This window comes from Choloepus didactylus, chromosome 3 (genome assembly GCF_015220235.1).
Source record: "Choloepus didactylus isolate mChoDid1 chromosome 3, mChoDid1.pri, whole genome shotgun sequence".
Classification (NCBI taxonomy): domain Eukaryota; kingdom Metazoa; phylum Chordata; class Mammalia; order Pilosa; family Megalonychidae; genus Choloepus; species Choloepus didactylus.
Genome location: NC_051309.1, coordinates 89,493,228 through 89,509,494, shown reverse-complemented (window position 1 = coordinate 89,509,494; position 16,267 = coordinate 89,493,228). Strand labels below are relative to the sequence as shown.

The window sequence follows — 16,267 nt, the reverse complement described above, 5'->3', positions numbered from 1 at the left end:
AACAATTAGCTGAGGGTATGGGAAAGGCTATTGTCCACGCCTGATATTGTGGTGTGTGCATGTGTTATTGCAAACACTTCCCGTCAAACTGGGTTGTTTGGGGCAGCTCTAGGCTGTGGCCCTGGGGCCAGGTAGGAGCATTCCCAGCCCACTGGGGAGATGGCTATAAGGGGACACCCTCTCCTTTTCTTGGGAAGTTGTGGAGTTCAGCAAATTTTCTCAGCCACTGGACTTATTGCCTTATGTCTCAGAGCTCTCTTAGTTCTGCTCTTATCTGGGCCCAAATTGCAAGTCTTTGAGGCTTTCTGTAATGGGCTTCTTAGAGTAATTGTTTTAGAAAAAGAGAAAAAGATTTAAAAAGGGGGGGGGGCTCTCCTTGCAGATCTAATGGGCTGCTGAAATGCTAACAGACAAGGAGATTAGGGTCATTAAGGAACAATCAGCAAAGCAGAGAAATGGCTCTTCAAACAAGGAAACTCACCTTCTGGACTTGAATATGAGCCTGACTCTGCCTGAGCCCTGCCCTTCCCCATTCTGTGTTCATCAGAACTCCAAAAAGTCTCCACTTTTATTTTTGGGTTTCCCTTGCTGTTTTTGCTAGCCCTGTCTCCTCTCCACTGGGCTGACTGCTCCCGGATTCTCCAGTCTATCTATGTTTGGAGTTTGGATCAGCTGTCTGAGGTTTAAATATGAGCCACAACTTCAGTTCTCCCTCCTCATTCCCAGCACCTACAGCCCCTCCTCCCACGGGACTGAGCCTGGTAGGGAGGGGCATGGGTCCAATGGCCTGAGAACTTGCAGATTTCGCTGATCTCAGCTGTTCCACACATTCGTGAGTGTCATTTGAAGTATGCCCAAAGTCAAATTGCTCTCTGGTGTCCGGTCCACGCAGTTCCTGGCTTTCTACCTACTGCCCTGGAGGAGTAACTAAAAGCTACACCTCACCACTCTGCCATCTTGCTCCACCCCTCTGGCTGAGTTTTAATCTGTGAATGCATGAGAGGAAACTACCCTAGAGTTGGGAAAGAATCAGCAGAAAGGAGCAAGCAAAACAATTCCCAGAGCGCAGAAAGGACCAGAAATAGTTTAAGTTCCCACCAGCCAGAGTAGAAAGACTTTGGTATTTTTCTTAGCAGGGGGAAATTAAGTATCTGCATCTGGTCACTGCAGAGGTGGGTATAATTTAGCCTAATGGTTCTCAACTGTGACTGCCTTTGCAACAACCCCCCCCCCCCCAGACATTTGTTAATTTCTGGAGGTATTTTTGGTTGTCACAACTGGGGATGGGGGTTGTTGTTACTGGCACCTAGTAGACAGAGGCCAGGGATGCTGCTAGACATCCTGTAATGCACAGGACAGTCCCACAATAAAGTATTACCTGACCAACAATGTCAGTAGTGCCAAGATTGGCAAACTCTGCCCTAGACTAAAAGCAATTGTACTCTTATAGGCTTGCTACAAGTAATTTGAATTTTTTTAAAATTTCATTTGTAATAACAGCAAAGAAAAACATGAAACACTTAGGGATAAACTTAACGAAATATGTGCAAACCATTTACTCTGAAGTCTACTAAAAATTGCTGAAAGAAATTAAAGAAGACCTAAATAAATAGATAACTCTATGTCCTTGGATTGGAAGACTCAGTACTGTTAGGATGTCAGTTCTCTCCAAACTGATAAATGCAATCCCAGTTAAAATTACCCTGGGCCTTTTTTTTTTTTTTTTTTTTTAAGGATGGAATAAGCCCATCCCATTCTAAAATTTATGTGGAAGTTCAAAAGATCCAGAAGACAAAAAGCAATTAAGAAAAGAACAAAAATGCAGAACTTAAATTTCCTGATTTCAGGAGTGATTTACTAAAATCAAAACAATGTTGTATTGGCTTTATGCTATACATATAAATCAATGGAACAAAATACAGTCCAAAATGCATTGCATTTTTATGATCAAATGATTTGTGACAAAGGTGACAAGGCAGTTCATTGGAGAAAGTATATGCTCTTTGCAACAATGATGCTGGAACAATTGGATATCCATTTGCAAATAATGAACATCTAATCTTCTCACATACTATGTATAACAATTAACCTAAAATTGATCATGGAACTAAATGTAAGAGTTTAAATGATAAAACTTCTAGAGAAAATATGGGAGGAAATCTTTGTGTCTGTAAGGTAAAAATTCCTTAGGACACATAAAAGCAAGAACCACAAAAGAAAAACACTGATGAGTTGCACCTCAACATTGGATTTTGAAATAATAACTTATGAAAATCAAAAGGCAAACCATGAACTAAGAGAAAATATTGCAAACAAGTATCTGATAAAGGACTTGTATCCAGAATATATAAAGAACTCTTCAAATTCAATAATAAGACAAACAACTGAATAAAAGAAATGGCTGGCTGAATTGCCTCCAGGTGCCCCTGTCAGACTGCGCAAGGCTGAAGCTGCATGTTTCCTGTGACCTCACTTTGCTGGGTAAAGTCTGATTCAACGTGGGGATGTTGTTTCCCACTCTCTCTGCGGCAGAGGACTCCCCCAGCTGCCACAGTTTTCAGCCATGCCCCAGGGTCCTTCTCCCATCCATACCTTCTTTCAGAGTCCATACCCTCCTCCAGAGTTCCAAAGAAGTCAGGGTTATACCCCTTTTTGCTGATATCTGGGGAGAAGTTTTCAGCAGCTGTTTACGTCGCTATGTTGATGACGTTACCTCCTCCCAGTAAGGGTTTAATATCCAGAATATATAAAGAAATTCTACAACTCAACAATAAAAAGACAACCAGCCCAATTTTAAAAATGGACCAAAAGGCTTGAATAGACATTTTCCCCAAGAGTAAAATCACATGAAAAAATGCTCAACATCACTGGATAATAGGGAAATGCAAATCAAAACCACAATGAGATATCATTTCACACCAATTAGTAAGGCCACTATTAAAACTCAGAAAACTACAACTATTAAAGGGGATGTGGAGAAATAAGAACACTCCTTCACTGCTGGTGGTGATGTAAATGTGCACCTGCTGTGGAAGACAGTTTGACGATTCCTCAGGAAGCTAAGTATAGAATTGCCATATATTCCAGTAATCCTGCTGCTAGGTATATACCCAGAAGAATTGAAAGCAGGGACTCGAACAGATATTTGCACACCGATGTTCATAGCAGCATTATTCACAACTGCCAAATAATGGAAGCAACCCAAGTGTTCATCAATCAGTGATACACAAAATGTGTTATATACAGATGATGGATTATTATTCAGCTGTAAGAAGGAATGATGTCCTGATGCATGTGATAACATGGAAGAAAACTTGAGGGCATTATGCTGAGTGTAATAAGCCAGACACAAAAGGACAAATATTGTATGAAATCACTGATATGAACTAATTAAAATAAGCAAAATTTGTAGTTATAATCTAGAATATAGGTTACCAGGGGATAGAATGGGGTAGAGAATGGGGAACTGATGCTTAATTTGTGGAAAATTTCTAATTAGGTTGATTGTAAATGTTTGGAAATTGATAGTGGTGGTAGCAGCACATTATTGTTAGTGTAATTAACAGCACCAAATTATGCTTGTGAATGTGGAGAAAGGAGAAGTTTTGAGTCATGTATGTTACTAGAAGGAAAGTTAGAAGACAAAAACATGGGTCTGTCTAACACAGTCAACTTGTGGACAACGGACTGGGTGGTTAATAGTACAAATGTAAGAATGTTCTTTACTGAATTATAACAATGTATGACACTATTACAAGGTGTTAATAATAGGTTGTATATGGAAAAAATACACCTAATGTAAACTATGGGCTATAGATAATATTAATATTTCAGTATTGTTTCATCAATTATAACAAAGGTACTGCACTAGTGCAAAGTGTTATCAATAGGAGGGTATATGGGAATGTTGTATTTTTCACATGACATGTATGTAAACCCTCAACTTCTCTAATTTAAAAAAAAACACTTTGCTAAGTGAAAGAAACCAGAAAAAAAAAAAAAAAAAGAAATGGTCAAACAATTTCAATAGCAAAGGTAATATGCATATGGCAGATAAGCACATGAAAAGATTCTCAACATCATTAGTTTCCAGGAAAATCTAAAAACACAATGAAATACACTTCACACCTACTAGAAGGGCTTAAATTGAAAAGACTGGCAATATCAACTGTCCACAAGGACATGAAGCAACTGTTAACTCTCACTAATTGTTGGGAATGGTACTTTAGAAAACAATTTGGAAATTTCTTATAAAATTAAGACAAACACTTACCATATATCCCAACCACACCCACTCTTAGGTATTTACCCAAGAAAAATGAAAATATGTGTTCACACAAAGACTTTTTCTCAAATGGTCCTAGCAGCTTTATACAAAGAGTAAAAAATCAGAAATAACCTAAATGTCCATTAACTGGTGAATAGATTAACAATTTGTGATATATCTGTACAATGGAATGCTACTCAGCAGTAGATTGCTTAGAAAGCAATCATTTGCTTATGGACCCTGTAGCCAGGGGGAGTGTTTGGACAGAGTCAAAATGTTGTTATGTGTTATCCCTTGCTTCTTTTAGCAGCATACTCTGCAAGAGAAATGAGATCAGGCAAGAGTTGACCAGTTTGCAAGTAGAGATGGAAGGAAATAACAGAGCCCCGAAATTTGGGGCTTCACAAAATTGACAAAAGCTATCCACTTTTGTACTTCCCAAAAAAAGAGGATAAGACTGTTGGTCTGTACCTTTCTCACTGGGTCTACAATTAAGACTCCTCAGCCAAACAAAAGAAGAAATTTCTATGGCAAGATCGATTTAGGAGTGGGGCCTTGCCACCAAAGTTATTGTTTCAGTAGCCTAAAGGTAGCTGCTGTTAAAATGAAGGAGAGAAGAATAGACCAAACACAGAAATCAGTAAATAAGGCAACTTTAGGAACTATGTTCAGCAAAGGGGTATGTTTGCTGACATATTGTATAACTCAAATCAAATTGACTAGAAGTCAACTAAGTTTTTGAGAAAATCATATTACTAAAAAATAATCTTAATTTGTTCAGTCCCTAAAAGCAACACTTAAACCATCAACCTACTGCAGAGGAAAGTGAATCTGACACTGCAGAGCCAAGGGAGGTCATATTCACCAACACCTTCAGATACGCCCATAGAGGATAATTGACAAAGAAGAAACATCCTAAAGAATAAAACCAGAGGCCCCGGAGGACAGTGAACAAAGGAGATCTTGCAAGAGAGTTCCAAAGTAAGAAACAAACTCCCCTGTCAAGGCAAAGGGCTCTTTGTAGTTCCTGCCCACTTTTGCCTTAAATCAGTGACTACTGTGCTTTTCCCATTGTTCTCTTTACCAAAAGGACATTTTTATTATAGTTCTCCTTTTCCTGTTCCACCATGGACATGTGGCATGTATGTAGGAGACAGGAGGTTAAGCAGAAAACTTATTATTTAGTTTAAAGGTTGCTGGACCCCAGGGATCCACATTTGGATATAATAGAGGAGAGAGCCTCAACCTGAGCTGGATGCAGTAACTGGATAGGCTCTTGTGTTTTTCTTCCTTTGAGAAAGGGTGAGTGTGTTCTGTTTGTAGGATGAAGAACGCACATCAATGTTTAGATGAACAGATGCATAAATTATGGCAGACTGTTAGTCTCACCCCCCAAATCTGTTTTCCCGTCCTCTTAAGCACATGGCCATCCAGCTAGAGACCATTTCCTAGCCTCCGTTGCAGCTGGGAATGGCTACGGAACAAAGTTCTTGCCAATGGAATATCAGTGGGAATCGTGTATGCAACTTCTCCCTCACTTGTTTGAAAGGAAATGTCTTTCCCTGGACTTCCTTTTTTCCCTTCCAATGGATTGAATTGAACAACTAAGCCCTGCAAGGACGATACCCTATAATACAACGGAGCAAGAAGATGAAAAGAACCTGGCCAATTTTGTGGAGCAGAGCTGCCCTGCCAGCTTGAACCATCTACCTCCAGACTCTTAAGTAAGAGAAAAATAAACTATCTTATTTAAGCCACTGTATTTTTAGTAGACTTTATTTTAAGAGCAATTATAGGTTTACCAAAATATTGTGCAAAAAATACAGTGTTCTCGTGTACCTTTCTCCACTACCCTCAGTTTCCCCTGTTAGTATCTTGTATTAGTGTGGTGCATTTGGTACAATTGATGAACCAACCTTGATACATTATTATTAACAAAAGTCCATAGTTTATATTAGGGTCCACTCTTTGTGTTGTACAGTTCTATGGGTTTTCACAAATGCATAATGCTGTGTGTCCAACATTACAGTATCACAGAGAAGAGTTTCACTGCCCTAAAAATGCCCTTTGCTCCACCTATACATTACCCTCCCCCAACCCCTAGCAACCATGTCTCTATAGTTTTGCCTTTTCCAGAATGTCGCATAGTTGTAATCACAGTGTGTAGCCTTCTTTAAGCCACTCTATTTTAGGGACCTCTCCTTTACAGCATGTTCCAATTTGCTAATGCTGCCTTTTCACAAAACACCAGAAATGGATCAGCTTTTATAAGGGAGATTTATTTGGCTACAAAGTTACAGTCTTAAGGCCATAAAGTGTCCAAGGTAAGTCATCAACAATCAGGTACCTTCACTGGAGTTTGGCCAATGGTGTCTAGAAAACCTCTGTTAGCTTGGAAGGCACGTAGCTGGCACCTGCTCCAGAGTTCTGGGTTCAAAATGGCTTTCTCCCAGGACATTCCTCTCTGGGCTGCAGCTCCTCAAAAATGTCGCTCTTAGTTGCTCATGGGGAGTTTGTCCTCTCTTAGCTTCTCCAGAGCAAAAGTCTGCTTTCAAAGGCCGTCTTCAAAATGTTGCTCTGTAAGCTGCAGCTCCTCTCTCAGCTCCTGTGTGTTCTTCAAAGTGTCCCTCTTGGCTGTAGCAAGCTTTCTCCTTCTGTCTGAGCTTATACAGTGCTCTAGTAAACTAATCAAGGCCCATGCTGAATGGGCCAGGCCATACCTCCATGGAAAATATCCAGTCAGAGTTATCACCTATAGTTGGGTGGGTCACATCTCCATGGAAGCACTCAATCAAAGAATTACAATCTAATCAACACTAATACATCTGCCTACACAAGATTGCATCAAAGATAATGGCATTTTGGGGGACATAATACATTCAAACTGGCACACAGCAGTTTATACTTTTCCCTAGAGGATATAACCTATTGGTGCCCTGTGACTTTTTCTTTGTTGACTGCAGACATCACCAGCAATGGGAGCTATTTCAGCACAATTCTGCAAGATCAGATTCAAAGGAAAGTACCTATGATGAGTTTACCTTCCATACCTCACCTGGAATAGCACTACACCCATTTGCAACAACAGTTCTGATGTTAGCTTTGTCTCCTTGAAGCAGTCTCTGCTCTCAAATAATAATAGTGAGATAATTATAAATAAGGCAGGAAATGCCCAAACTGAATCAAGGCCAGAATCAAATCATTATTTTGTCTGTATTTTTAAAATACGTAATTATATATGAAGATCACAAAAGATGCAGTGTCTACAAGCAATGATGATTTTTGATGCTCCTTTTGTAAAAATGTAGGACTTACAAGGATATAAAATGATGGATTCACATAGAAACTCCTAAAAGATGTTAGCATATGAAAAAAAGACAGAGGGTTGAACATGTATTGTACCAGAATAAATACAGTGAATGACTAGTTTTCTAAGAGCCATACACTCCACAGAACTGGATTAATAACACAAAATATTGAGTGACTGTTTCTGCCATTTACTGAACACCAACAAGTGTTGTTGACATTGAGCTCTCGTCTTTTGTCCCATATAATGTGTTTAGAATGTTCTGAAGCAAACTTGGAGGAGCAAACTGGTTGTGATGAATTAACATGTTTCATTTCCTTCATTCTTCATGCTTAAAAATAGTCTTTTGAAACTTACTTCAGTAAATAGCTACCCAAGGGCATATGTGTCTATTTGGAGTACTTTCAAAGTTGTAATAGAAGTCTTTCAGGAGAACAGGAGTATATCAATATATAAAAAGCTTGCTACTTAAAATGATAGCTGTCACTCTAAAGGAAATGGGTGAATTTTGCTCTAGTAAGACCAAATATATTAGATGATTAAACTTTCAGATGATAAGCTAAATGCACAGAGGTAGCAGTAGAAGCTTTGGTCTAAGATCTGAACTAAGATAAATGAGTAACCAGGCAACATAATTTAAATACACTGGTAGTATCTGGTGTTTAAAATTTAGTACATTATACATTTGAGTGTGTGTTTTGTTACTTCTGAGTATTTTAAATAATTAACCTGGTTTTTGTGTTTTAAGACTTTGAATTCAAATGTGTGGGATACGTGAGGTGGCAGGCAGCATAAAGACCCCCACTTCCAAAGATTCCCACCTCTTAATCACCAGAACTATGGGTATGTTATGTTACATGGCAAGAGGAAATTATGGTTGCAGCTGACCTTGAAATGGGAAGATTATCCTGAATTATCTGAGTGAGCCTAATGTAATCACAAAGGTCCTTATAAATGAAAGTGGGAGGCAGGAAATTCAGAGTCAGAGTGATATGATATGAGAAAGACGCAACCAGCCTTTGCTGGCTTTGAAGATGGAAGCAGAACCATAGCCAAGGAATGTAGGCAGCCTTTAGAAGCTGCAAAAGACAAAGAAATGGATTTTTCCCTGGAGTTTCCAGAAAGGAACACAGCCTTGACAACACCTGTCATTAGCTCAGTGAGACCCATTTCAGACTTCTGACCTCCAGAACTGTAAGAGAATACATTTGTGTTGTTTTAAGCCACCAAATTTGTGGTACTTTGTTACAGGAACCATAGGAAACTAATCCATCTGGCAATAGCTCCCTGGTATCCTGGGGCTCTATGGAACACAATTTCAAAACCATCTGTTTTGGTTTGCTGAAACTGCCATAATGCAATATACCAGAAATGGGTTGGCTCTTATGACGGGAATTTATTAGTTTACAAATTTACAGTTCTAAGGCCATGAAAATGTCCCAATTAAGGCATCAACAGGATGATACCTGGACTCTGAAGACGGGCTGCCAGAGTTCCTCTGTCATATGGGAAGGCACATGGCCGGCATCTGCTGGTCCTTCACTCCTGGGTCTCATTGCTTTCAGCGCTGGTTCCAGTGATCCCTTCTCTGAGCAACTGTGGGTCCTCTCTTAGCATCTCCAGGGGTTTTCTCTCGAAGCTCTCTGGGTGTTTCTGCCTGAGTTCTCTTGGCATTTGTCTGTCTTTTATTCTCATAAAGGACTCCAGTAAAGGATTAAGACCCACCTTGAATTGGGTGGGTCACATCTCAATTGAAACAACCTAATCAAAAGATCCCACTCACAATAGGTCCATACTCACAGGAATGGATCAAAAGAACACAGCCTTTTCCAGGGTACATAACAGCTTCAAACAAGCACACCATCATTCTGAAGGATCTATTCTGGATCTTAGCATCTCAACACATGTTAAATGTTTTATGCCTATTGAAAGGATTACTTTATATTCCTGAAAACTATTTTTACAGAAGACAACTGCAATAGATGCACACCATTTTATTAATTGCACTTTTCTCCGGTGAAAAGTGTTTAAAATAAACTGATCTTGTTAACATCAGATTAAGTAAAATGTAAAAATTCTATCCATAGTTAATTAAAACATAACAACAAAAATCCAATTACTATAGATAATTGGAAGTTTGAATCCCTAACTTCTGAGGATTTTACAAGTCACCTAGTCTATGAAATTTTCCCGTAACTTTTTCTTCCTCTCTTTAAAATTGGCAGAAAGGATATTATCATAAAAAAGAGATATGCACAAAGCTACAAAAATGTAGACTAACAGCAGTATAAGTATAAAGAATTAGCTATTATAATGCTGTATACTAATTGATTTTCCTTTGTGGTAAAATATAATATTACTGTATGAGCACATATAAAATTGGACAAATCCAAAGGCAACAGACTACTCACTCTGTGTACAGAGTGCAGTAACACATGTTGAATTCTGTATAAATTATAAGAATTTTTAAAACACAATTTATTGCCCACCCCGGAAACCATGAAGGTATTCATCATTTTGCTGAATTTTGTCGAAATCGTTCAAAAGCTCAAGGCAAATATTTAAATGCATTTTACTGAATAGTTATACTACAGTTGGCTTGATGCTAGATATTGGTGGAAGAAAAATTTTAAACGGTCCTTGTTTCTTTTATAGTAGGAAATCACAAATACATGAAACACAAGACACAAATGGGTAACAAAATGAGACAGTATATGAAAGATAAACGCTATAGGCAAGAGAGAGAGTGAGAGAAGTGGGAGCCAGAGTCTTTGGAAAAGAACCTTGTGGAAGAGGTGGACTGTGAACTAGATGCTATAAGAATGGAATTGGAAGTTTCAGGGGGTAGAAGGCACTTGGAGGAAGGCAGAACACTTACAGCTGAGGTATACAAAGAAGAGGCTGTCTGCTGCACCATCTGTATACTGGAGCTCTTAAAGCAGTAATGAGAAACCAAAAAAAAAAAAAAAAAGCTGTAGCAAATAGTTTGTGCTGAGCCATCTCTGCTTTCTCATCTGTTCTCCCTTATGACCACTGAAAGGCAGTTGTGATGCACCTGACAGAGGTGTACACATGTGACCATGAAACAGGCAGAGCCATATGGAGACTGAGTTCATAACCTTGGCCTTGTCAGCACTAGCATCTGTCTGCTTAAACTAACCCCCGCACCCTAGGACAATTAGAAAATGTATCTGATCTTTTAATATTTGCTTAAGATGCTCCACTATAAAAACTGCCATCACTAAGATTGATATTTGGTTTCCTTCCATCTGTGTTATAAAACCTGAATTTTGGTTTAAATAGCATCTTGATTTTAGTTGTTGGTTGTTTTTCTCAGGCACGATCACAAGGGAGTAGGAAGAAGGTTTTGCATAAGTTATTCTGGCTCCTGGCAGTGCTCTAAAGTTCATCTTTCAGGACTCCTGCAGCAAGAGGAAGGATTTAGGAACTTGAATGACCTTGAAAGGCTTCCTCCAAAATCACTTGGGTCTGAGCAGGTGCAGTTCAGAATGACCTCAAGGGGAGTTGAACTTTTATAGGCAACGGGCTGCACATTAGTTGTCCCAGCCTGTGCAGATATACTAACTTAAAATTAAATGTTAATGATGGCAGTGCCTGGGCCACTCTGCTGGGGAAACTAAAACGCAGAGAAACAAGGCTCTAACAGCTGTCAGGAATTGGGTCACTGCCCTCCCATGTGCCCTGGCTTCCTAGATTTATGCCAGCACCTACCATCATTAATGGCCCTGCTGCCAAAAAGTCTCACTTTTGCCAAGATGTTGGCCTGGAGGAACATGTGTTCTTGCAGGAGAGGCTGAGAGTCCTTGAGAGGGACACAAAAGGAGGACATGAGTCCACAAGTAGATAAAAGGTACAAGTGGTTTGATACCTTGCTAAGTAGTACTACATGCAAGAAAACAAGCTTGGCAGTTGCTCTTTGCCCTGTCTGGCCCTCTGTTACTGTGAGCAGTGTAGATTCCAGGTGGAGGTCACTTATGATGTGACCTTTTCTGTCTTTTCCCGCAAAATGAAGAAAAGCCTAGCAGATGCTGTCAAAACTTCTTTCTTGTCCATTCACCAATGAGAAAGTCTTTCCCATTATTTATTCCAAATGCATAAGTGGCATATTACTGATTCATAATGGCTAATGATTCCATTTATAAGTAATAGTTAATTGGATTCCTATGTCTGATACAGGCCACTAAGCAAAGAAACCCATACCAGATCTCTACTCTTCCATAATGAACTTAAATTATCTCTGAATAAGAGGCTTGGGGCCCACCTGTGGTAGCAGGTATACTGGCTGTTCTCTGCTAGAACTGCAGGGAAATCGTGCCACTGACAATTCAAGTCACTTGAAAGTGAACGAGTTCCACTTTATATCTCTAGAAAAGCTTGTCACATCCACATTGTGAATTAAGAAGCTTCAAAGAGTTATTGGGGGTATTGGGGGTGTTACACTTAAGCACCTCAGTTTTGTGTTATTTATAAACCAACATAAATTAGTAGTTTCATGTGTTTGACTGTCGAGGGCATGGCAAAGTCACTCAAATGAAAAGCTCTTCTTACTCTTTAGCCAGTACCATCAAATTAGCAATTTAAGTAGCTCAAGAAGTGAACTGTTGAAACTGTTGTATGAGGGCAAGCACTGTTTCCTTCATTATGGAGTACTCCAGAAGAGGTGAATGGTAAAGTTGTATCACAGGTGGCCACAGACAAGAGACAGGCTGGTCATTAGCCAGCTTGCTCTCGTAACCATTCACTGCTCCTTTCTGCTCTGAACTGTAGGGGCTGGAATCTGGACACTTACATTTCCCAGGATCTCTTGTCCAACTGGCCCCCAGTTAGGTTTGACCAATGGGAGGCACTGGTAAGAGACTGGGCAGCATCTCCAGCTGCATCTCTTTCAAGGTTCCGGCTTCTGGCAGACAGCCCCTCTGGTCCCGGCTCGTGCTGGCAGCCTCCAATGCGGTCAGCTCCCATTCATGGACGGCGGTGGCCCTGGTCCTGGACTCTTAATACCACCACCTCCCTTGGTTTTGCCATTGCTAAATGTCTGGGTTGCCTTTCTGTCCTCTGTTTGACTTTCCAACTCTATCTTTGTTTTTGTAAGTAGCTCCCTTAACTGAGTTACCTGGGAAGGGCTCTGGACCTCCTCTGATTGAACAGCCACAGCCTGATCCTCCTCACCACCATCAGGGCCTTTCCAGCACCAGCCATCCTTAAACTCTGTTAAGTAAAATAAAATGACCACCTGCATTGAGCATTGTTGGGAGGGACCCCTTTCCAAGAAAGGATTTTCCAAAAGGCAAATAATTGACCTGCAGGGCTTTCCAAGAAAATGGAACAATGGAACGCACTATATAAGTCCCCCCTTTCCAGTCCCTTGGCACGTACAGTTTAGATGCTGCCCAATTCATGAAACTTAAACCACTCAAACTCCCATAAATGATACCTTGTCTAACATTTTGTTTTTATAACTCTTTGCAGGAACCAAGACATTTGTTTCTTTGGAAACTCTTAATGTTTCAAGGACAGTGGGAACTCAAGAAACATTAACTGCTGGCAAAGAAAGGGAAGACTGAGCTGTTTGGGCACGGCATATATCCATAAATATGGACAAGGAATAATATAAAAAAAGGAAAGCTGAAGTCTAGAGAACTGGGGGAATAAATAGGCCCAGTTTCCAAAATCTGAACACAGCTAAAAAGCCTCCTTTAATCTTACTGTGGAAACCAGTAGGACATTTATCTAAGACACAGACAGGTCACAGCATTTGGTACCTGTTAGAAGTTGCTTCGTGCAGCCTGTACTTCCTATTGAGGTCTGCTATGTGCTGCAAAGGACATAAAGGGGAATCTGATAGGACACATACCTCAAGAAACATGCAGTCCAGTACCAGAGATGAAAAAGTGACAAGGAGAGGAAATTAAGAGCAGAGGTAGAAACACAGTGCTAAGGGAGTTTAGAGGAGGATATTAAGGAGGTTGTGCATCCACTCCACCCTCACTGATCCACCTGGGAGAAAAGGGGACTCGTGGAGGGTCTGTGAGCACTGTGTGCCAGTCAAGACACAAACTAAGATCCCAGTGATGGCTTTGATGAACTTTATTATCAGCATTTTCTTACGAAGTCTGTATCTGTCACACAAGACACACTCACATACACAAAATAACAAACCAACTAGAAAACCTCTTTTGATTGCTAGTGAAAGAAACCCAACTCAAACCAGCTCAGGCAAGGATTAAAAAAAAAAGAAAGAAAAGAAATGTATTGGCTCCCATTACCAAGTGATTCAGAAGCAAAGTCTTCAGGCATGATTGGATCCAGGGTTAAATTTTGTCCCCAGGAGACTGTCTTCTTTTATCTTAATTCTCCTTTCCCCTGAATTGCTTCTCTTCTCAATCAGTATCTCCCATGATGGTCACAAAATGGCTGCCTGCAGGCTCACATCCATACAGATCCAAACCATCCAAAAAACAAACTCCTCATTCATACTGTTCATGGTGGTTAGAAGGATGGATTGTGGTGATTGACCAAACCTTGGATACAAGCCAGCCCCTGGAGCTACAGTGGTTTGGTCATTCTCCGCTTCCCCTCAACCACAAGGACTGAGAAAGAAAATCAAGATGTTGTTCCCAAAAAAAGGGGGATTGGCTGTTAGGCTGGTACAGACAGAGATGCCTTCCACTAAGAGGGCTAGGTCACTTGAGAATGGCAGTGTCCATTGCGTGCATCACCGAACATTGCTGCAGCACGTATCAGGCAGGCTTAACCCACATATTGAGAAGAGAAGCCTTATTGGCATCTGAGCCCCAGCTCTAGGCTTGGCTAACTGTTTGGTGTTTAATATTTGGATAATTTGTCTGGGCCAGTGGTTCTCTGTGGAAGGCGATTTTGTCCCCCAGGGACATTTGGCCATGTCGGGAGACATTTTTTGTTTGTCACAAGTTGGGAGGTGATGATACTAGCATCTAACATGTAGAGAGACCAGGGATTCTGCTCAACATCTTAAAATGGGACATCCCCCAACAACAAAGACTTACTTGGCCCTCAAAATGCTTATGGTGCTGAGGTTGAGAAACCCTGGCTCAGGTCATCAGTAAAGTGAGTACTGTATGTTTCTGCTGTTTTGCCTAAAAAGGAAAACTGTACACTTTTTAAGTGCTGTATTTTTTTTGTTGTTGCCACATTATCTTGCACAAATTAAGTGAGGACAGGTGACCCCACAATATTCCAATTTACTAGTGTTCAAGGTGCAAAATCCATCTGAGATGTGAACACACACATTTCTTCATGGTTTTGTAATGGGCTATTTGACACCGATTCATTCTTACTCTCTAATTTCATCTCAATTCGGTTCAAGATTAAGTTCTCTGTTGTTTAAATGATAGTATAACATGTCCTTAACCAAATTATAATAGACATTAATATTGCTTTCAAATAAATTGTACATGATCTTAAAATCATCTTTGTTTCAAAAGGAAGTTTCACTGTTTCATATACCTTTCCAAAAAATTATCTACTAATTTGTTTTTTAAAATTTCCCATCCTTCATTAGAAGGAGCTAGCTTTATAAAAATAATTCCCATAGCTGAGCCCTGGTAAGAGGCAGTGATAAGCTATGCAGTTACAAAAAAAAAAAAAAAAAAAAGATTTCAGGTTTGAGATGCAAATGTCAAACCTCTGTATAAACTGCAAATTCCCAGAGGAAATGACCTTATCTTCTGCAGCTACCTATGTAACCACTCAAAGAGCACAGAGTGCTAAATATGTAGGAAATTCTTTAAAAGCCATGTCAAATCTGATTGAAGGTTAAACACACACACAAACAAGAGTGATCAAGAGGATTTTGTCACTGATGATTTTTAATTACTTAATTTTGTGTTTTTAAATAATATTTCTTGTAGAGGTGAGAACTTTCTTATTATAAAAGTGACATTCACTGTTGAAAACTTAGAAAATAAAGAAAAACCCAAAATAGGAGATTTAAAAATTTCACCATCCAGAAATAACTCACGCTAACACTTTGCTGTACATCCTTCCTTTGCAGACATGTATTTTTTAGCACTGTCATCGTATGTGCTGCTTGTTTGTTAGTCCTTTTAAGAGGAGAGGGTCACTGTGGATATCTGTGGTTCAGACATAGTTCAGCGGTTGCTAGAAGCTGATAAAAGCAGAACCATCTTTTTTTGTTGTTGTTGTTGCAGAATCATCCATCCTCATTGAGATAATGCCCCAGGAAGTTTGTATCTGTACATAACCAAGCCACCCAGGCAACAATGGGGGGAAAAAAAAGAAAAGAAAAAGAGGTGGGGAGGTTCTTTTCAAAAGCTTCCAAAGTGGAAAAAGAGACAGCGGCTAACACCTTTTGAGTCATGGCACACAGCAATACAATGGAGTTTGTTTTTATGAATCCAATTTTACAAACAGCAAACTAGAAGCTCATAGAGGTTCACTAATGGGCTCATTAATCTGCGTGTACATTGTGTTTGAGGGTCTAGAACCCTTCTACTCTTATTCAACAGCCATTTAGTGAGGGAATATTGTGTGGCACATTCTATATGAGGCACTGCAGATGCAAAACCAAGTACAAACTTGCTCCTGGCCTCCAGGCCTTACAATCTAATGGACATCAAACAGGTTGGCAATTACTGTACAGCATGGTTAGGGCTGTGCTAGATACAGATGGG

At 39.9% G+C, this 16,267-nt stretch overlaps 1 protein-coding gene across 2 annotated transcripts in view; it reads left to right on the top strand.

Moving 5' to 3' along the window:
• HELQ (helicase, POLQ like) overlaps positions 1-14,966 on the top strand; it is a 111,485-nt gene extending 96,519 nt beyond the window's left edge. Inside the window, exon 18 of one of the 2 annotated variants that reach the window (XM_037830138.1) lies at positions 13,065-14,966. In XM_037830138.1, the coding sequence (XP_037686066.1) occupies positions 13,065-13,133 (69 nt within the window). In that variant the 3' untranslated portion in view covers positions 13,134-14,966. Of the gene's footprint in view, positions 1-5,048; positions 5,929-13,064 lie in introns of those variants that run through there. The other variant, XM_037830139.1, reaches the window with a different exon arrangement.
• The last annotated feature ends 1,301 nt before the right edge of the window (positions 14,967-16,267 follow it).